Here is a 22,655-nt window from a genome sequence, read left to right as displayed (position 1 = left end):
AAAGCAATGCTTCTCAAAGTGTAGTTCACCAACCAGACATAGGAGAGGAGCCAGGGGATGCCTGTTACAGATTCCTGAGGCACATGACTGACTTGTGGAATCGGAATCTGTTCAGGAATCCACATTCACCCAAGCTTGCTGGCTGATTCCCATGCTGAAAGTTTCGAACTGCTACTTTACAGAGGTTGGTGGGGGGGGGAGGGTTAGGAGGAAGATCATAGAGAATTAATCACATTTTAATTCATTTCAATATATATTTGTTGCTGAAAAAAACCACCCACCTTTAGGAAACATGAAGGAAATCTAGTTAAATGCCAGAGAGAATAAATGCATCCATGCAGATTAACCTGTCTCATCTGTGTTTTATTGTTCTAAGTGAAGGGGTAGGCACAGCAGAATCTCAGGACTAGATCTGTACCAAGCCACTGCATGGTTTTGCGAGGAGGCAAGAAACAGTCGTTAAGAAAGGTGAAGAAAACTGAGTAGATCAGGGGAGGGAGTGAGCAAAGACGAAAGAGGCTGAGCATGAAGTCGCACACAAACTTCCCATTTCCCTGCCTGTCAACCTCCCTACTCTCACGACCTCATCAGCTTCTCGGGCTATGCGCTCTGGGGATTATATGGAATGAAAATATTCCTACCGACAGGGTGCACATGTGAGAACAAAGCCACCTGAACACCAGCGACCTGTAATTAGCCAGCCCAGGCTTCAGTCGAAATGATAGTGCTTCAAACAGAAACCCCCCAGTCCACTTGAAAGGGACTTGGAAGGGTGACGGGAGTGGAGCGGCGTCACTGAACGTGGGTGTGCGAAGGTCCGCTCTGAAGAGAAGCACAGGGTTTTCTGGAGCGCGGCCCGGCGTCCTAACTGGCACGATGAGGCCAGTGCAGGCAGGTTCCCCTGCACAGCCGTGGTCACGGAAGGCTGTGTGGCACTGAATCCTGGTATTTTTCTCACGTCTCCCAAACTGTACAGTTGGTAATAAGTGAGTTATATGAAATCAGGTTCTAAAAGGGACATTTCGGAAGAATGAAAAGATTACAAATGTCTCCATATGTTGTCTGCCAATGTTAAGCACATTTCCATATGTACAGAAATCTTTCAGTTAATATTTCATTGTTCATAGATGGCTCCTGACTCTCTTCCCCATTCTGTTACTGAAAAGGTCCATTAGTTATAAGAGGAATATTACTATAATAGCGTTAATAATAGCAAACACATATAGCAATTACTATGTGCCCAGCGCTGCACCATACTGACTCAGTGAATCCTGTCTACTCTCTTTTGAAGTGGGTGCTATTATTTATTCCTTTTTTTTTTCAAGTTTTTATTTTTGAGACAGAGCCCAAGCAAGGGAGGAGCACAGAGAGAGGGAGATACAGAATTGGAAGCAGGCTCCAGGCTCTGAGCTGTCAGTAGAAAGCCTGATGCAGAGCCCAAACTCACAAGAGATCACGACCTGAGCCGAAGTTCATGGCCTGACTGAGCCAATAGGCGCCCCTAATTCTTATTTTAAAATGAGGGTATGAAACAGAGAGAGATTAAGTTCACACAACTTGTAAGTGGCAGAGCCATGACTCAAACACAATCTGGTTCCAGAGCCCACTCTTAGCATTAGGCTCTACTCCCTCCCAGATAATGACCAGTATCAGATTTGGCTGTCATATTAACCTGTCATCATCCTGCATACACATACACACACACACACACACACACACACACACACACACACACACACACACACAGAAATACGCTCATCCCAAGATATACTCTCAAATGTATATTTCAGGGGCACCTGGATGGCTCAGGTCATGATCTTGCAGTTTGTGGGTTTGAGCCCCGCGTCAAGCTCTGTGCTGACAGCTCAGAGCCTGGAGCTGCTTCAGTTTGTGTCTCCCTGTCTCTCTGTCCCTCCTCTGCTCATGCTCTCACTCTCAAAAATAAACACTAAGAACAATTTTTTTAATGTACACTTCAATATCCTTCCAAGTCAAGTCATGTAGCTTTCTCTGTACAAGAAGCTGGAGGCTGGAAGGAGGCAGTGGGGGAGGGGCAGGGGTGGAGAAAGGTGGCTGGTTGGGTGGGTTAGGCTCGGCCTATCTAACCACATAACCAATTATGTAGGAGCAGGGCCTGAGTTATGCCAGCTCCAGCCTGAGTCCACCTCTTCTTGAACAGGGATGATGTGGAAACTCCACCTTGCTTATATGCAAGGTCATTTGGGTGACCCAAGGCCAACTAGGCTGAGTCCTACCTCAGCACAAGGGTTAGATTGCGGGCATGGAGAAGCAAGCACACATCAATGCTCCCTGCCTGTTGTCTGATGGAGAAGAGGCTCTGGGGACTCATATCATCAAAGACAAGATTAGTGTTTGCTCCAGTTTTTCATATTTTAAAAATTATGCATTTTGAGAGGGCGTGAGGGGCAGAGAGGAGAGGATCTATAAAGCAAGCTGTGTTGACAGCAGAGGGCTTGACGCGGGACTCAAACTCATGAACCGTTAAGATCATGACCTGAGCCAAAGTTGGATGCTTAACCAACTGAACCATCCCGGCACTGCTCTAATGCAGTATTTTTATCTTTTAATGTGTGTGTGTGTGTGAGAGAGAGACAGACAGACAGACAGAGAGAGACAGAGAGAGGAGGGGAGGAGAGAGGGAGACAGAATTTAAAGCATGCTCCAGGCTCTGAGCTGTCAGCAGAGCCTGACGCACAGCTCCAACCCATAAAACATGAAATCACATCAGACACCTAATGGACTGAGCCACCCAGGTGTCCCTCCAATGTAGCATTTTTAATATTTTTTCTGTAGGCTGCATGTTGAAGAAAAATTTTAAATTACAGAAAATCTTAAGAATATCAAAAGTACCTGGGATCCCATGCAGAATGACTTTCTCAACACGATCTTGTACATATTTTCTTTTCTATACATTTACTCTGTAACATTTCAACATCCACAGGATGTAGCTGTTACTCAAGTAACCCCTCAAGGAGTGTATTCTGGCCTGGCCATTTACAAATATTAACCTGGCACTCGCTTCCACTTTGCGGGGGGAGCGGTTAATATTGTCAACTGGAAGAGGCTGGGCCACAGAATGTGTCTGCATCCTGGCTGTGCTTCAGATGGGCCACAGTACCTGCTAAATATGCAGATTACCAGGCCCCCCTCCCCTGAACTGTATTTCAGTAGGTCTGGACTAGCTTGTACTTTGTACTTTCTAAAACTCTCAAGGCACTAGAGGATTCTCACAAGCCCATTCATAAACCGGGCATCAAAGTCTAGAAACAATCGGTTGTTCCTACAGCTCCCCAAGCACCCAAAGCCTTAGTGGTCAGTGACAAGATTTAAAGCAGATACCCAAGTGCCAAACCCACTGTCCTCTTGAAGCTTTACTACTACTCAGGGGATGTTTACCATGAGCTCAATTTAAGGGTTACTTTATATACTTTGTTCTAGGGAACGTGGGAGTTTAAAAAGTTCAGAAAGAATTTCCCAATCTAAAAGAATTCAGTATTTAGCTTGGAACAAAGCTTATGTATTCAAGGTTAGAGAATGTCGCATGGTTAATGGCTTCAAAAACTGATGGAGAGGAACGTATCAACTCAGGGTAGAGGGGAAGCAATACCAGGCTGGCTGAAGTGATGTGGGGAAAGGTCCTGGAGGCTTCAGGACCTCCACAGGCCCTGTCACAGAAAAGATAGCAGAGGGACACATGGGGGCCGAGAGTGAGGAGGCAGAAGGCAGGAGCAGGCCCAGTGTTTAGGGTGCAGAACAGAGTTTGTTGGAATGTCACGGGCACATGTGAGGCATTTTTAAGAGCCCAGAATGAAAAAGTTGATGGAGTTGATCCTGCCTCCAGAGACAGCAAAAAGTTCCTAAGGATTTTGAATAGGGGAATTTTATGATTGTGTTGATAAATCCAGGGTAATAAGGGGTTGAGTCAAATTTGTGGAAAGGCTGGTGGTATCTTAGGAACTGAGGCAAAGGGGAGAGGGGTATCCCAGAGAAGGTTCAGGCAAACAGCTAGATATCAGCTAGTAGCTGATGAAAGGCAGGACAGAGGGAAAAAGATCAAGTCTGAAGACCGGGTCACTACTACTGCTTTGGCGATGACACCGGTGCCCACAGCTATTGGCCTTCTCACCCCTGAGCTTCTTCAGTAGCCCAACTTCCTTTAGTGCCAAGAACTGTCGTGGTTAACTTTTGTCTCCCTAGCACTGGACTCACCTATGAAAGTTGCTTCACATGTTTGTTAGCAGGCTGAATTCTGAGTAGGGGTGAAGGAGGATGGAGAAAGGCCAGGAGTGGGCCTTAAGGAATGCCCATGACTCGGAGGAGGAAAGAGGAGGAGCCAGGACGTGAAAGTCAGAACCAGGATGACGAACTATGGCTGCTCAAGGAGCCGTCTGCATGGTCTTCCTGGTCCGTGGCCAAGTGAGTGTAGAAATTGACCATTTAGAAACTTTTCTATCATTCTGGGATTGCCACAACATCCAACTCTAGGTTTGCTGAGTTCAATGACAACTTTGGGATTGTACTTTGAAGGGCGTTTTTCATTTCATTTTGTAACAACTCGTTTTTATTATTCTATCACAAAGGTATTAGCCCACAATGGACCGGAAACATGGAAAAATAAAAAGACAACTAGTCCTTTACCAGTAATACTTTGAGAAGCATTGATGTTAAGTAACATTAAAGATTGGGGAAAATAAGGGCGTCTGCCTAGCTCAGTTGGTAGAGCCTGTGACTCTTGATTTTAGGGTTTTGAGTTCAAGCCCCAGGTTGGGCATAGAGATTACTTAAAAAGAAAAGGTAAGATTGGGGAAGAAGCCAAAGAAATGGAGAAAAGGTTCCCACGATTCCTGAATTTGGCAGGACCACCATCAGTGACCTTTGGCAATGCACTTTTGGTGGAGTGACTGTGGTACAGTCCCATCCCTAAGGAAAGAAAATAACCTCAAGGCAACTCCTGCTTACAGGAGTAAGAGACAACATCCCTCACGACCTTATGACATGAAACCACTTAATCAGACATGTTTGTGTTACCATGTATGGGACAAAGAAGTAAAAAATACATAAAACAACAAGCCATGTGGTGTTCAGGGCTCAGTTCTCTGGGTACAAACCCAACTGAGCATGTGCCGGCAGGATAAAGTTGCTTCCTGGAAAGAAAAGCCTCAGTGTCGCGACTCTGTGCGAGAATCCCGCTACGCGATGATGACGACGACGTCCAGTGCAGGAGAGACAGTCTGAGACTGGCCTCAAATCAGAAGGACTAAGTTTGGGGGCGCTTGGGTGGCTCACTCCATTAAGCATCTGACTTCAGCCCAGGTCATATCTCACAGTTCATGAGTTTGAGCCCCAGCTCAAAGCCTGGAGCCTGCTTCCGATTCTGTGTCTCCTTCTCTCTCTCTGCTCCTCCCCCACTTGCACTTGGTCTCAAAAATGAGTGAACATTTAAAAAAAAAAAAAAAAGGACTAAGTTTGAAGCCTACTTCTCAGCTTATCCACTGCGAAACCACAGGCAAATGACTTTTCCTTTCCTCGCTCATAAACCAGCGACCCACTTACCTCTGATTGCTACAAGCATTAATAATAATGCCTAATTGAAGGGCTAAGTACAGGTCCCGATACACTGTGTTCGTCACTAAAAGCATATATATTTTTTTTTTTTTTTTTAAAAACCACATAAGGGGCGCCTGGGTGGCGCAGTCGGTTAGGCGTCCGACTTCAGCCAGGTCACGATCTCGCGGTCCGTGAGTTCGAGCCCCGCGTCGGGCTCTGGGCTGATGGCTCAGAGCCTGGAGCCTGTTTCCGATTCTGTGTCTCCCTCTCTCTCTGCCCCTCCCCCGTTCATGCTCTGTCTCTCTCTGTCCCAAAAATAAATAAACGTTGAAAAAAAAAATTTTTTTTAAATAAATAAATAAATAAATAAATAATAAGAAACCACATAAGTAGAGATCACTTGTTCAAGAACTTTCTTTGTGGAAAAGGAGAAAAATAATTGGTGTTTAGAAACAAGCAAAGGCTTCCTCTATACCAGCAACACTACTTGTAAGTATTTAGACTCCAGAGTGTCAGGGATTGTGAGACGGTACTGTTAGTAATAATGAAAACTTAAAATACTCTTCAAAGGGGGTTGTTAAAATAAATTCTATACAACTTTTCTTTACTTTTTAAGTAAACTACACCAAGCGTGGGGCTGGAAATTCGTGACCCTGAGACCAAGACCTGAGTCGAGATCAAGAGTCTGAGCCACTCAGGCACCCCGGTAAATATATGTATTTTAAAGTTTACTTGTATTGAGAGAGACAGAGACAGCACAAGTCGGGGAGGGACAGAGAAGGTGAGAGAGAAGGCCAAACAGGCTATGTGATGCCAGTGCAGAACCCTGATGTAAGGCTCAAACCCACAAGGCCACGGGATCATGACCTGGGTAGGATTCTTAACCGACTGAGACACCCAGGCGTCCCTATTTATTTTAAAGTTTATTTATTTTGAGAGAGAAAGTGCAAGCAGGAGAGGGGCAGAGAGAGAGAGAGAGACAGAATCCCAAGTGGGCTCTGTGCTGTCAGCAAAAAGCCCTACCTACATAGGGCTCAAACCCCTGAACTGTGAGATCATGACCTGAGTTGGATGCTTAATCAAATGAGCCATCAACCTATTACAAGCCCTATCTATCTAGATATTTTTAAGTAAGCTTCACATCCAGTGTGGAGTGCAACGCAGGGTGTTTGAAAGCTCAACTGACTGAGCCACCCAGGCGCTCCTATAATCAGCAGGGTTTAAACGAAGAATATACTCTATAACAATTTATTGGATCACCTGGGTGGTTCAGTAGGTAAAGCATCAGACTTCAGTTCAGGTCATGATCTCACAGTTCAGGGGTTTGAGCCCTACGTTGTGTTCTGTGCTGACCGCTCGAGCCTGGAGCCTACTTTGGATTCTATTGTCTCCCCCCCCCCCCCCGCCCCTTCCCCACTTGCATTGTCTGTCTGTCTCCCAAAAATAAACACTAAAAAAACAAAAAACAAAAAACAAAAAACAAAAAAAGAAATGGGTCAAGATTAAGGGTTTTCTCATAGGTGGTCTCCAGCTGTGATAGGAGGAGGCCATCAACAGCACTGACAGGGAGGGGGAGAGAAATGGAATGGGACGTGGCATATGCATGGCCCCAAGCAGTATGTACTGGTACCAAAGATGATAAAGGGCTGGCATTGGGAGCAAAAGGAGGCAGTGCTAGAAATGGTGAGTCTACAAGATGCTATAACTCACAGAGTAGGTAGGATGAACCAGAGAAAAACCAGAGAAACAACAGGTTCGTTAAGGATCCTTTAGAATGTAAATGTCAGGAGGGAAGGATCTCCAATTTGTTCCTTCTCATATCCCAAGTACCTAAAAGAAAAGTTAGGACTCAAAATTTGATGAATCAAGGTTAAGGGTTGTAAGTACAATATATTTAACATTGTTGGAACAGTAGGAGAAATTTATTCATCAATCATCACTGTAAAATACCCAGATAGGGGCGCCTGGGTGGCTCAAGTCAGTTGAGCGACTGACTTGGGCTCAGGTCATTATCTCACACGTGGGTTCGAGCCCTGCATCAGGCTCTGGGCTGACAGCTTGGAGCCTGGAGCCTGCTCTGGATTCTCTGTCTCCCTCTCTCTGACCCTCCCTGTCTCCCACTGTCTCTCTCAAAAATGAATAAACATTAAAAATAATAATAACAGGTGCACCTGGCCTGGGTGGCTCAGTCGGTTAAGCGTCCGACTTCAGCTCAGGTCATGATCTTGCGGTTTGAGTTCGAGCCCCGCGTCGGGCTCTGTTGCTGACAGCTCGGAGCCTGGAGCCTGCTTCAGATTCTGTGTCTCCCTCTCTCTCTGCCCCTCCCAGGCTCATGCTCTGTCTCAGTCTCAAAAATAAATAAAACATTAAAAAAATAGTAATAACAAATAAAATAAAATACCCCAATAATTATACTGTGTTTATACAGGAGAAAATTTTTTTTCAGTTTTGATTTAATATTTTTGACAGAGAGATCACACAAGTAGAGGAGGGGCAGAGAGAGAGGGAGACACAGAATCTGAAGTAGCCTCCAGGCTCTGAGCTGTAGGCACAGAGCCCGATGCAGGGCTTGAACTGAGATCACATGAGCCAAAGTCAGACATTTAGCCAACTGAACCACCCAGGCACCCCTAAGTAGGCCCCATGCCTAGTGTGGAGCTCAGAGTGGGGCTTAAACTCACTCTTGATCCTGAGATCAAGAAGACCTGAGCTGAGATCAAGAGTTGGAGGCTTAACTGAGCCAAACAGGTGGTCCTAGGAGAAAATGTTAACTGTTGTTACTTAGGGTCATGTCCGTAACTATTCTCAAATGGATTGGCAGGGTCACAAGAGACATAGAGAGTGAAAAACCACACATGGCAAGCATTAATAAATGGTTATTCTAACGTTCAGCACACTATCCTTGCAGTTTGGAATTTCTGAACAAAAAAGGGGCTAGGGAACTAATAGGTGAGAATTACACACATGTGCACACACACACACACAATTAGATTGAGCCATATAACATTATTAAACACTTTCGACCTACAAAAACAAAGAGCATCTGGCCAGATCACACGTTTTAAGAGCTGTTCTAATTGCACGTGTGCTCTCAAATGCAACTATTCCCCTAACGCAACAGAAATGTGTTGACTGAACACTTACAAGGTTCAGTACCAGAATAGCTGCTTTACCATTATAATACTCAAAGATATAAATTAGACTAAGGAGAAGACTAGATATTTCAAGCTGCAGGCTTGGTTTACTAATCGCTAACTTGCTTGGCTACTGGTTATTGAATACTAGAATACAGTAAAAATGCTTTCTTTGTGGCTCCTTAAATAGTCTCCTTGATATACTCACTTAGTCTGCAGGGTCTACAGTTCCATAAGCTTGTAGTCAGCTGGAAATTATTCCAAAGGTTAAATCCCACTACATTTTTTGGCCAGTGAGAAGTTTGCTTACAGATTTTCCTGAGGCAGTTTAAAAAGTAAATTCACAAAAAACAAAGAGTCCAATAGTGAAGACAGAATAAGCCTGGTAAGTTGCTTTCCCAGTGGTAGGCGGGGCCAAGAGCCACCTCCTGCCTGTTGTATTTGACTTACACTTCAGTCAAGCTCTAATGCACCCACACGTGGCACCTGGACAGGCTAGCCTGGCATCAGGCACTCCAAAACTGGCTGCAGTTCATCCAGATCCCCAACCCTCCCCTTCCCTTGATTAGCACATTGAAGTTTGAGAAGCACTATGGTTTCCAGGGCAGGTCAGGATAGGTCACAATTCACTAAAATATTCAAACTTACAAAGAATGTCTTATGTATGAAGGCAATCCAGCTTTATCCCTGTTACTGACACTTGCAGTGACATACTTTTCTATTCTAAAGGGAAAAGTTGTTATTGTTGATCAGTAAACTGGGCATATCCTAGAGGCCATCAAATGCCATTAATGGGAGTGTCCAATAAAAGCTGTTCTCTTCTGGTCTGCCTCAGGGCTTTGGCACAGGTCTTTCTGAAGGGTGTCCTTTCTCCCCTTTAGCTCTCAGCTCAAAGGAGCTTTCCCAGGGCACCTGACTCAGTTTGTTGAAGTGACTTCAGCTCAGGCCATGATCTCACGGTTCCTGGGTTCGAGCCCCTCATCAGGCTCTGTGCTGATTGTGCAGAGCCTGGAACCTGCTTTGGATTCTGTGTCTCCCTCTCTCTCTGCCCCTCCCCCGCTTGCACTCTATCTCTCTCTCAAAAAGTAAATAAGCATCACCCCCCAAAAAAAAGCAACAAAAAAAGGTTTCCCTGGCCTGTTGAAAGCTCTTTTAATCTACACCTTCATAGTATAATAATTTGTCATTACCAAAAATAATCACTGTTGAACCACTGAAGTACACCTAAAACTAGTTAACTATACTCAAAAAATTTTAAACCTAAAATAAAAACACCCAAGAAACCACAGCCACTACCTGCCAAATGTCCTAAATATCAATGTACGTTCAAGCAAAAACTTTTTACAAATTCATTGAATTTATTGAGAAGCATAAACATTTGGTTCAAATGACACTGAGCATATCACTTGAACCTAAAACTACTTTTGTTTAGGTACTACATGGTTTATTTCTTCCATGCGCTGGTAAGGGAGGTGTGTTAAAACCTGGTCAGTCTTGATGAGGATCTTTGTTATTTCTTGTCAGCCACACATCTTCTGTCATTTAATAAAGTGCTGCCTCGTTAAAGTGATTGACTGCAGAGCACTTCTTCCACCTAAAATGGAAGCCTGTTTAAGTTTGTGAAAGTCCTAGACACTGAAAAATCTTAAAACATGACCACTGGAGGAGACCTGATACTGTGTCAATCACTTCAGATATAACAAAAATTTCTTTTCCTTTGCTCAAGCCCACTGAAACCCTCAGAAACGGCTTTTAGCGTTTGAAGGATATTTAAAAACTCACCTTCTGCTATCCTATTTATAGCAACTAGTTAATTTTAATTTTTTTTTTTTTAGTGAGCTCTATACCCAATGTGGGGGTTCAAACAAACACGTATGACCCGAAATCAAGAGTCACAAAATATGCAAACTGAGCCGCCGAGGCACCCCACAATTTAAAGTCTTCTGACATACAGATTACCAGTCTCCTTCTTTAAAAAAGTAGATATTTTCATTATTAACATGTATTCTCAAAGGGTAGGAAAAAAAGTACAGTTTGTAATAATGTTTTTTCTCCTAATACCTGTATACCAAGTACCAATTTTAAATCATAGAATAAAGTTTGTGTTGGTTCACTGATACACTTTATTACTTGCTCCTGTATTTTAGGTATTTTGGTTTATTTTTGAGAAAGAAAGGGCATAAACAGGGGAGGGGCAGAGAGAATCTCAAGCAGGCTCCACGGTGGTGAGTACAAAGCCCAAACTCATGAAATCAGTCAAATGCTTAACCGACGGAGCCACCCAGTGACCCCTTATTTTACTTTTGGATTGCCTTGAATAAAAGTGCCCCAAAAAGTTGCTAAAATAATTGAATATTTTAAACATCAAAAGGCCCTCAGTTTTCTGTATGACAGTTCCTTAAACAGATGGTTTCAAACAGGCTGTTACGTTGGGATAACAAAAAGACTCAAAATCTCATTGGCTTTTCACCCTGAAGGTTTGTTTATTTTGCGGTCACATTATAGGCCCCTCAGAGATCAGCTCAGTGTCCTGCTCTGTGTGACCCAGGCTGGTGAACAGCCGCGTTCGATTAGAAGAATGAGGTCAATGGTGGACTGGCCCTTTGCTCACCTTTCATCAGCCTAAGAAAAGTCGGGCTTTGCAGCTGCCCTAAGCATCCAGAAGGCATAGACTTAGAAACACCATCAATATCCTACACCTCCCCTCTCTCCCTCAACTCTTGGGTTCACTTATTCTCCCAACCCTCTTTTTTTTTTTTTTTAAATAAGAATCTGTGGATGTCCCACTCGTTGTGCTGTGATGGCATGACAAGAGGTTGAAACAGTAGTTCTGTGCAAATGAGAAAGTTGAGGGGTTTCTATGGTCACTGTTGGTTCCCCAACTCTTTTTGCAAGAGGCAGGCACACTGAAAGAGCTCGTGCTCAGTGCACAGAACAGGACAAGAACATGTTATGGACTGGCTGATACGCAAGCTTCCACTGCCTTTCCCAAGACCTGAAAGGAGCTGCTCCAAACATAAATGTACCTCAACTCGAGAAGCAAGCCACACTCACCGCCTGCAAAGACCATCTCCCCAGTGCAGACACAGATATGCCAACAGGACAACCACCAATGAACCTCTTCCTCCTTTCCAGACACCAGAAAGCAGAGGCTTTCAAAAGAGTCTCTCTTCCCCACTCAGACCCCCAACGGTTCTACCTTGCCTCTGAGGCTCTCCAGCATCACTCTGGGGGTGCGTGTGATCCCCAGCAGCTGGAAGCACAATGTCAACACTTCTGGAAGGAAGCAATGGATAAGAGAGCTTACAGAAACAGACTTCTCACGGACCTATAGCTGTTACTATGACTACAGTAAGTCACAGTATCCACCATTCCTACAGGTGGAAACATTCTCAGTGGCACAAATTCCTGACATAGATATTTAAACCAAGCAACAGTATTTTTACAAATAAGCAGTGCAAAAAGGTCACTGCAGAGTGGTTTTTATTAATAAAAAGTAGGATAGCATCATCAGGGAGAAAAATACCCTTTCAAAATAGATGGCATGTTGTGACCTACCTGTTATTTGAGGGTACACGAAGCAGGTTCAGCTACAGGCACGCAGCAGCAGAAAACTGGCAGGGCCTGTAGCCGCCAAAGAGGGCCTGAGTCTCAGCCTTGCAAATTCTAAAATACAGAATCATTGGAGGATCCCAGCTGGTAAGGTCCTCTCTGTATCTCTCAAAGCATTCACAGCAGGCTAGATGTTTTAGGGAAAGTGGTCACTTTCCTCCACAGAGAGGTGACTAATTGAAGAACTGATCAGAGTCCACGAAAGAAACAAATGTTATGCTTTGACATCTGCACCAAAACTGCTCAGTACACGAAACAGAAAGCCAACTGGTTTTTTTTTTAATTGTTTTATTTGGGAAAAGTGCTTCTTACAAAAGGGCAGCTGCAAAATACAGACACCTCTGCAACAGTTACTTGTTTTCTCTTAAAGTGAAAGAATGGGCGGGACCCAAGGAATCACAGCAGTGGATGGACCAATGAGGAGCATCTCCAAGTTATCTCCGAAACTAGAGCAACACAACTCAGAGCTAAAATTTCCAATCAAGAAATTCTTGTAAGAACTGAACTTTAGCCTGTCTCGTGGATTACCAGCCCTGCCCCCGTTTAGTGGGAAAGCGTGACTTACTCCTGTGCACCAATTACTCCACTACAAGAAACGTGTCAGAATATTAAGTTTTGAATCACATCTGTCTGCCTGCAAAGCTCAGGGATGGAAGGAGGCAAATACTTCCAAAAACAAACACAAAAACCCAACAATGAAACCTGAAACAAGGACAAAGGTTTGTCCAAAAGTGCCGGGCCTGGAAAGGCGAGGAGACCGTAAAACATTAAATACAACTGTGTATCGGAGCCCGGGGTTGAATGTGTGGGACAACCAGGCGCACTGCTCTATTTACAGCTACCAAGACATGCTTTGTCCTTTACCATCTATTGGCCACACTAGGCTGAAACCACTAAACCAAGTCTTTCCACTAAGGCTAAGAACACTGCGTCTATGCATGGAGAAGCTTATCGCACGCTCACACTCGTGCACACCAAGTCCAGCAGCCCCTGGGAGTCCACTTCCGGCTCTGCATTTCTTTTACGCCGCTGTATCTTTTTGTACGTGTTCTTTCACAATCTGCCTATCGTGCTACACGGTAAAATCTCAACACATTCGCACCTGGTTCTGGTTACCCCGTAATTATTACTTGTGTGCAATTAAACAAGAGACCAAAACCACAGAACAAGGGCACAGGTGGGGAGTACAGGGTAGGGAACAGATAGATGTAACAACACAGATGTGCAGATTTCACCAGAAGCCTCAAGCATCCACCTTGTGAGTCTGCAGCAGGCTACTTGCCACAGTCCAGACCCTTCACCTGTCACCCCTATTCTTGGACCCGAAAGCGGGGCCCGCGCTGTTACGTTTGAACCCGGGGTCCTCAAAGTAGAGTGTGGAAAAGTCCGTAAACGCTACCCTAGAACCGTGTGAATCTGGCGGGAAACAGATGGCGCAACTAACCTACTCTGACAGTTAAATCCATGTTACGAAAAAAAACTAGCTTTAAGATTTATTTTTGTAACTTCTGGAAACAGAGGAGACAACACACTCCTTGGGGGAAGGTGAGGGGACGAGAAGACAGGCCCTGGGTAAAAGGACCACGACAGCACCTGGATTGGATAGGCCTGCCTAGGACAGAAACACGGGCACTGCCACACCACCACGGGGACGGCTCCTGGCTGAGGCTCGGCAGACCAGTGCGCCACGCAAAGCTGCTATAGATCCAAGTCATAAAAATCTTCCAGCTCATCATGAAACAAGTCCCACTCGTCTTCAGAGTCTGTCAGGTCGTCGTCCCCACCTGCGGCCAAAAGCATAAGCAACATCTCGCCCAGCTCAAAGGTGACAACCTCCTCTTCGTCGTTGTCAAATGGGTTGCTGTTCTCTCTTTCCTCAATGAGCTCCCAGAAGTGGTTCCTTCGTTGGGCCTGTAAAAAACAAGGCCATGATAGGGAGGGCACTGTCGAGTAGCATCTTCTATCCTGGTGTTTCTAAGGCAAACCGTCCAGCACACCAGAGGGCATGACGAACAGACTTCTCATTTAGGGTTTCGACTTTACCAACTCCTACCCTCTGGTTACTTGATGCAAACCGTTTAGGCTAGAGCTCTGGGCACTCTGTATCTTTTCCTCTCCTATCCCTCCCCATTTCCTGAGGTGGCTCTCTCCTCCTCTCATCCTCCAGTCTCACTCCCAGACCTGTGCGGTAATCTCCTTCCCCTACCCCAATCTGTGCAGGACTCAACAGATAGCGTGGAATTTCCCCTCCTTTAAAAAAACAGCGAGAGTTACCCGGTATCTGCTTGATGTTCCCACTTTCTGTCTCTGTGGCTCCTCTCTACGGCCATCAGGGTACGCATGCTTGTAAAAACAGTTCCCTCCAAATGGGCAGCTCCCACGTCCTTCATCAAAATACCTGCACGCCTTGTTGCTGGAAAGGAAAATATCGCAACCCTTATTCACAGTGGATTTCAGGTCTGTATTTGACTATCATCCGGTATTTCGTTAAACAGGTAGGGATAGAACCAGCATGTTCGTTCACAGCCCTCCCCAAGGTGTGTTCTTAACATGTGTGCACGAATGCATGAAACACTAACTAGAAACAGACACTCTGTTCAAGTCTATGCTGTTTGTAACAGCTCCAGTACCGCAGATCCAGCAGAGAGAAAATCTTCTAGAAGCCCACACACAAGCACACAGGACAACTAGAACATGGACGCAGAAGAAGGCAGAACCCCACTCATGGGGTTTCAGCAATCAGCAGTATAGACTTCGTTATAACACAGTCCCTTGGCGTGCACCCCGAGGACTGTGTTATAGCCAGGTACACAACGGGGAAGTGTAATCAGGGGCGACACAAGAAACTGTACTGGGAAGTCAAAGAAAGGGTAGGAAGGAGGTAGGAGTATATAATGCAGCACTGTTCTTTTCAAAGTGAACCCAAGCCATGTTGGGATCTTAGCCTGAGAAAAGGCTGCAGTGCTCATACCTCATTGCCTCTTTGTATTTCTGAATGAGTTTCTGCTTCTCTTCTTTCTCCTCCACCCAGTACTCACTTGGAATGACAAAGTTAGATGTGATCCGGCATTCTGGGCAGGACCTGGGAAACAATGAACAGGCTGCAATGCATATCCCCCTTTACAGGCCCACTCTTCAAGGACACACCCTGATGTGTCACCTCCATACTTAAAGACTTAACTGAAAGGCAAGTGGGCATTTCCTGAAAGGGTTCCACACACTGTCACACAACTGACCATTTCCTCTGAGGCAAGACAAACTCCTTCATAAATTCAATTCAATGGCTAGCCAATTCACTCAAAAAAATAATGATAATAATAACAACAGCTTCGGTTAAAAAATAAAAACAAAAAAATAAAAAAACAAAACAAAACAAACAAAAAAAACAACCAAAGAAGACATTTCACACGGACTCCTTTTTCTTTCGTTTAAATAGATTTATTTCTTGTAACTTTGCTCTGTTTAGATTATGTAGTCTTTGTTCAGTTATGAGAACAATCTTTAAAGGATGGTGGATTATTGGCTAGCTTAATGGATGGAATAGGAAAGTGGAAAATGTAAAACGTCAGGAAACATACATTCAGAGCTAGATAAGTTTGTTCGCTGAGCCTAAACTGGCTAATCCATTAAACACAATCTCCTCAGAAAAAGCACGAAGAATCTACTGACTGATACACAGGGTTTCCTCGTTCAAATGAAAAGTAGACCTATACCAACTAACCTAGAAGCTAGCGGAAAATACAAAGGAGAAGTCCCAATTAGAATACCCCAGTTTCAAGATAAAATGCATGCATTTAAGTGCGGTCCATCTGGTTGAAAGTTGGCACAAGATACTAAATTCTTCCCCAAAATAGAAAGCACAAACGGAGATTGGGGAGGAGTCTCACTTTATGATCTTGCTCTCAAATTGCTTAGCACTCCTCCACTTGCGAATACACTTGAGACAGTAAGTGTGGCTGCAGTTGGAGAGAATCCCAAAGCGGCGCTCGCTGGGGCTGGCTTTCTCATAGACCACCTCCATGCAGACCCCGCAGACCATGTCCTTGCTGCGCTGGACAGCGAACGAGAGCTCCATGTCCTTCTCATGGGCCTCGATGCAGGACTAGAGACAGTAGAGAGAGAAGTGTGATCAAGTCACTGAACAACGAAGACTTCCACGGATAGCTCGAGACTGGTGTTCAGAGAAATCAATAGTCACCCAAAAAAGAGGTTCCCAATTGGACATCGAAAGCAGCTTTGTTCACAAGCAAATACAGTAACCTTTTGGGTCTTTACATCATTACAAAGTCAAACTAGAAGAATGCAACTTGAAGAACGGGGGGGGGTGGGGGGGGTAGGGAGGAGAGGTGTCACCCAGTTTTCTTTACCCTCTGCGTTATGATCCATGTTGGAGATGGTTTTTCATACTGTTTATTGATCTCATTAAGGATGATGGAAACTAATATTTATTAGGGGACAACTATGTGCCAGGCACCTAATTTTCACATTAAAAGAAAAACCAGCTTTATGGAGGTATACTTCACATACCATTTTAATTCATTCTTTCAAAGAGTGTAGTTTAGTTATGTAACCATCCCCACAATCAATAGGAGAATGTGTCCGTTACCCCAAGAAAAACTCCACTCCCACAGCAGTCACTCAATCCCCCTGAAACCAGCCTCCCAGTCCTAGGCAACTAGTAATCTTTGGCTATGCTTATCCCGGGGCATATCATATAAATGTGTCCTTTAGGGACTGGCTTGGTCAGTTATCTACACTGTGGAAGGCTATCTGCGTGTAGAGATTACCTAAATAAACTTAAAAAAAAAAATTACACTACTCTGAACATTCATGTACAGATTTGTGTAGATGTCCCACCCTTTGTTTTAAGGGAGGTGTAACTGACATGTATTACACTACACATACTTTTTCATTTTATAAGAAACATGTTAATTGTAGGAAATACAAAAAAGCAACCAAAAAGTCACCCATAAATCCACATAACCACATTTTAGTAGTATTTTATCTTTCTGAAACCTCTTTTTAAACAATCTTCAGAAACAGACATTACAAAAAGAGACAAAACAAAGACGCTACTATCCCCAAAACATACCTGAACGATTTATTTAACTTGCCTAATTCACACAACCAACATGCTGCGAAGGTAGGATTCAAACTATGTCTATCCTACATCATGCTTTACCCAACAACCAAGTTAATTTTTATTAAACAGAAATGATAACGATTGGAGGCAAAATCTGCTCCAATAAATAAGATTCATAATGCAATGTTTTCTCAACAAAAAATTTATGCTGCAATGGGCTTAAAACCATAGCCTGCAATCTGCACCCTTTGGGTTTGAAAGGTAAAGCGGTGCCATCACCGTGGAGAATGCCTGGCAGTGGTTTCCTATGACCCAGCAATGCTACTCTCCAAGAGACTGCCAAGGGGGAAACAATCCAAGTGTCCATTCAAATGATGACTGGAAAGATAAAATGTGGTACAGCTATGCAGTGACTTGTTATTCAGCCAGAAGGAATGAAGTACTGATAGACATATAGGATTTCATTCAGAAGCAATCCCCACAACAGGGGAATCCAGAGAGACAGAAAGTAGATCAGTTATTTATTGTCAGGAGCTGGACGAAGGGCAGGATGGAGTAATAGAGCTAAGGGGCATGAAGTGTCTGTGATGAAAATGTCCTAAAATCACAATCATGGTAATGGTTGCACAACTATGTTGATAGACTTAAAAACAATGAGACAATCTTAGAAGAGTAAATTCTATGGAATGTGAATCTCGGAAAAACTGTTGGTATTTAAAAAAAAAAAAAAAAAAAAAGGAGGGTGCCTGGCTGGTTCAGTTGAAGAGCATGTGTCTCTTGATCTCAGGGTCATGAGTTCAAGCCCCACATTGAGTACAGACAGCACTTAAATAAACACTTTTAAAGAAAATGAAAACATTTAAAAAGAAAAGAGCCCATGGTCTGAATTCTGAAAGGATGATTTTGTGATAAGGTATTCAGAGCCCAAGAGATAAAACCACTGAATTCACCAAGCGTTTCTCTGAAATTAACAATGCTTGTGAAAGGGGAAATCCCATCTCACACCTATTAGTACATGACCCCGCTGACTTACTTTTATATGTTGTGATCTCTGGGCAGCGTCCATGGGATGGAGAACCTGCAGCCCACACATGTCACAGGAGTCTCCGTGGAGATACACGCAGTTCTCCCCGTACCGGCACTCTCCCACGGCGGCATACGGGCAAAGCTGCTTCTTTGTTTCAGCCACGGTTTGCTCCTTCTCACATTCTTCCTTGGTCACTGAGCCCTGTGGGGGTGCTTCAGTGCAGGAAGGGGCAGCTGAAAATGTTTAAGAGGGCAGTAAAGGTCCAAAATGGGTATGGGGGAAATACGAACTATAAGGTAGTAACTGAGAACCTAACTGAAAAGAAAAAATGAGAACTTCAATTAAAGGCCAAACAGTCTATTTAATCCCTTTACTCCTGAAACAAATCTTTCTAATGCTGGTATTTCTATGAATGGGCTTATTTAAAAGAAAACAAAACTTTTTAGGCACCTCATCTACAATGGCACTGATTAAAGGAAAGAGGCAAAAGAAGCTTCAGTTTTTCAAAACACTCTATATTCACTACTATTGGGATCAAAGTTTCTTTCACTCCATAGGTAAATCTTAGGCAATCCAATTTAGTGTATTAAGATTAGGTTAAGGGGCGCCTGGGTGTCTCAGTTGGTTAAGCATCCGTTAAGCATCTGGCTTCGGCTCGTGATCTCACAGTTTGTGGGTTTGGGCCCCATGTCGGGCTCTGTGCTGACAGCTTGGAGCCTGGAGCCTGCTTTGGATTCTGTGTCTCCTCCTCTCTCTGCCCCTCCCCTGCTCATGCTCTGTCTCTCAATAATAAATAAACGTTAAAAAAATTTTCTTTTTTTACAGATTAGGTTAAACATGAAGAGTGGAAGTAGAAGGCTGTGAAACCCACCTAAAGGATGGACTACTGTCTAGTGCCCTAAGTTTTTAGTCTTCTAAATACTCACTACGGCCACAGTAGGGCTGGCCAGGAACAAACTCAATGGCATTCACCCAGTCTTCTGAACCTGCTCCTACACTTGCAAAGTTTGAATTTCGTGAGTCGGCTTCGCCCGTATTCATTTCAACAACTGGTCCAACTACCGATGAGAGACTTGAGGAAGCAGCAAGGGATGATTTTGCAGTTAGATCTGCCACAGTCACTTCTTCCTGTTTCAGTGGCTTGCTATGTTCATATCTAAAAGAAAAATTTAAAGTCAGCAGTCACTGTCTTGCCAGCAGCCCCAAATGGGGTATGTATTTCCTGATCCTATCTCTGGGTTCTTGTCAAACTACGGCACCGATGAATCAGCTGGGAAATTGTTAAAAGGCAGATACCTAATTTCTTAGTCTGGAGCAGAGCCCAGGATTCTCCAGGTCTACCAAAGCCCCACACTGCTAGCCCAAGGACTACACTGTGAGGAGCAAGGTCATAGACCAGGGGTCAAGCAAACACTAAAGGGTCAAACACGGGGGTGCCTGGGTGGCTCAGTCGGTTAAGCGTCCGACTTCGGCTCAGGTCATGACCTCACAGTCCGTGAGTTTGAGCCCCGCGTCGGGCTGTGTGCTGACAGCTCAGAGCCTGGAGCCTGCTTCACATTCTGTGTCTCCCTCTCTTTCTCTGCCCCTTCCCTGCTCATGCTCTGTCTCTGTCTCAAAACTAAATAAACATTAAAAAAAAATTTTTTTTTAAATAAAAAAAAAGGGTCAAACACATACTTTGTGCTTTGCAGGTCATACTGTCACTGCCATAACTATTACTATTAAACTCTGTGATTATACTTCAAAAGCCACCATAGGTGTTACTTAAGTGACTGTACATGGGTACATACTATACATGTGTGTATTCCAGTAAAACTTCATTTATCGAAAGAGCTTTTGGCCACGTTTGGCCTACACACCAGAGTTTACCCACCCTGTCACAGACCACCCACTACCCCTTAGATTCTACTCCAATGGGGGCGGGGGTCCTGCAGTTTCCATGGCAACTATGCTAAAGACCCCGGGCAGCCAAAACTGACCAAAGCAATGCTAGGGTGCCTGGGTGACTTAGGGAGGGGTTGAACCTCCCACTCTTTTGGCTCAGGTTAGGATCCCAGGGTCACAGGATCAACATGGGGCTCCACTCTTGTCACCGAGCATGGAGCCTGCTTGAGATCCTCTCTCTCCTTCTGCCCCTCCCATTTTTATACACACATACCCTCTCTCTCTCTCAATAAATAAAATTATTAAAGAAAAAATGCAAGGGTGACAAATTCAACAAGCAGAAACATGGAACATTTTACCAACACACACATTAAAATGTTCACACTATTAAACGGAAGAGAATAGTATTTTCATACATTTTTTAAGCTTATTTATTTTGAGAGCATGTAAGCAGGGGAGGGGCACAGACAGGATCCCTGGCAGGCTCCACACTGTTAGCAGAGACCCAACATGGGGCTTGATTCCAAGAAGCATGAATGAGATCATAATGAGCTAAAATCAAGAGTTGGACAGTCAACCAACTGAGCCACCCAGGCACCCCCCGGAAAAGTAACTTTTTAAATCAAATCTGCCTATTTAGGCAAAGCTATGCCCTTAGTGCAGAATAGATCTATATAAAACGTGACTCTGAAGCAAAGATTTGTGAGTAAGCACTAGGAGAGATCAAGTACAAATAAACAGCAAGACTCTCATTTTGAAAGGCAAAAAATATGGTTCAGTGAAGCATGGACTTTAGGAACAGGGATCAGTCTCAGACCCTCAGACCAAATTCAACCAGAGCTAAAAGTGGCTTTGACATTTTTATGTTTAAATGGTATATATTCCTTTGATTCTAAAACACATTTACAACATTTAAATTATCTATTTATTTTTAAAAGTGAGTTCTATGCCCAACGTGGGACCTCAACTCACAACTTGAGATCAAGAATCACACACTCCACCAACTGAGCCAGCCGGGCGCCCACTGACATTTGTTGATTATTACTTTTTCATTCTTTTGGGGGGAGCAAGTAGAATTGCAATCCAGGAGACACAGATTCAGGTAGCAACCTGACTTGTGTTCCTGGTTTCACCATTTTAAATTGGTTGGAAAAAAAGATCACTTTAGGACACATGAAAATTATATGGAACTAAAATTTTAGCATCCCAAATAAAGTTTCATGGGAACACAATCACATCCAGCAGCTTATGTATTATCTACGGCTGCTTTTGTATGACAAGAAACCACGTGGCCTGCGTAGCCAAAAATTTATTTTCTGGCCCCGTACAGAAAAAATCTGGCAAGTCCTGCTTAAAAGGACTCTCGGATCTACTGGATTCAGAGCCCAGGACAATGTCTTCGTTATAATTAAGTTAATTCTTTAATGGATTATCACAGAATCAGTGACCTTACAAGTCAAAGTGTTAAGTGAAGAAATAATACTGAGACAACACTGAAACTAATATTGAGCTTTTCTTTCACATCTTGCAAAGAATACTTTGATACAGGATCAATTTCTATGTAAGGAAGTTTAATCAATTTTCCTTCCAGCTCTAACTAAGAGAAGATAAACATTTTTCCCTCCAGTTGGCTACTTCCCGCCTCTAATCATTCCAAAGTCTGGTATCTGTCTTTAAGTATTTTAAAACTTAGGGACGCCTGGGTGGCTCAGTTGGGTGAGCGTCAGACTTTGGCTCACGATCTCGTGATTCATGAGAGCCCCGCATCGGGCTGTGTGCTGACAGCTCAGAGCCTGGAGCCTGCTTCAGATTCTTTGTCTCCCTCTCTCTATATGGCCCTTCCCCTCTCAAGCTCGGTCTCTCTCTCTCAAAAATAAACAAACATTAAAAAAATTTTTTTTTAATAAATATTTTAAAAAATTTTTTAATGTTTATTTTTGAGAGACAGAGACAGAGTACAAGTGGGGAAGGGGCAGAGAGAGACAGAATGTGAATCAGGCTCCAGGCTCTGAGCTATTAGCACAGAGCCTGATGTGGGGCTCAAACTCATGAACAGAGCCTTGAGATCATAACCTGAGCCAATGTTCAGCACTTAACCGACTAAGCCACCCAGGCACCCATCTTTAAATATTTTAATTTATGGGACTCAGTGGGTCTATAGGGTAAGGGCCTACCATAGCAAAGGTTGTCACCTGTCAACCAAGGTTCTCCACTGGTGTCCAGAAACAAGGAGGGAAGGTCGCCTGGCTGGCTCAGTTGGAAGAACATGCAACTCCTCATATCAGGGTTGTGAGTTTGAGCCCCTCGTTGGGCAGAGGTAACTTAAATAAAACTTAAACAACAACAA

At 43.9% G+C, this 22,655-nt stretch overlaps 1 protein-coding gene across 1 annotated transcript in view; it reads right to left on the bottom strand.

The window, feature by feature from the left end:
* Positions 1 to 13,792: 13,792 nt before the first annotated feature.
* The window catches only part of MKRN1 (makorin ring finger protein 1), a 19,752-nt gene continuing 10,889 nt past the window's right edge, over positions 13,793 to 22,655 (bottom strand). The window contains exons 3-8 of the mRNA XM_040471794.1: positions 19,351 to 19,580; positions 18,431 to 18,657; positions 16,202 to 16,416; positions 15,286 to 15,396; positions 14,589 to 14,727; positions 13,793 to 14,225 (exon numbers count right to left, since the gene is read on the bottom strand). Of these exons, the coding sequence (XP_040327728.1) occupies positions 14,013 to 14,225; positions 14,589 to 14,727; positions 15,286 to 15,396; positions 16,202 to 16,416; positions 18,431 to 18,657; positions 19,351 to 19,580 (1,135 nt within the window). The 3' untranslated portion in view covers positions 13,793 to 14,012. The remainder of the gene's footprint in view (positions 14,226 to 14,588; positions 14,728 to 15,285; positions 15,397 to 16,201; positions 16,417 to 18,430; positions 18,658 to 19,350; positions 19,581 to 22,655) is intronic.

This window comes from Herpailurus yagouaroundi, unplaced genomic scaffold (assembly GCF_014898765.1).
Source record: "Herpailurus yagouaroundi ecotype Mexico unplaced genomic scaffold, PumYag 100, whole genome shotgun sequence".
Classification (NCBI taxonomy): domain Eukaryota; kingdom Metazoa; phylum Chordata; class Mammalia; order Carnivora; family Felidae; genus Herpailurus; species Herpailurus yagouaroundi.
Note: the sequence above shows the minus strand (reverse complement) of the source record. Positions and strands in the feature narration are given on the sequence as shown.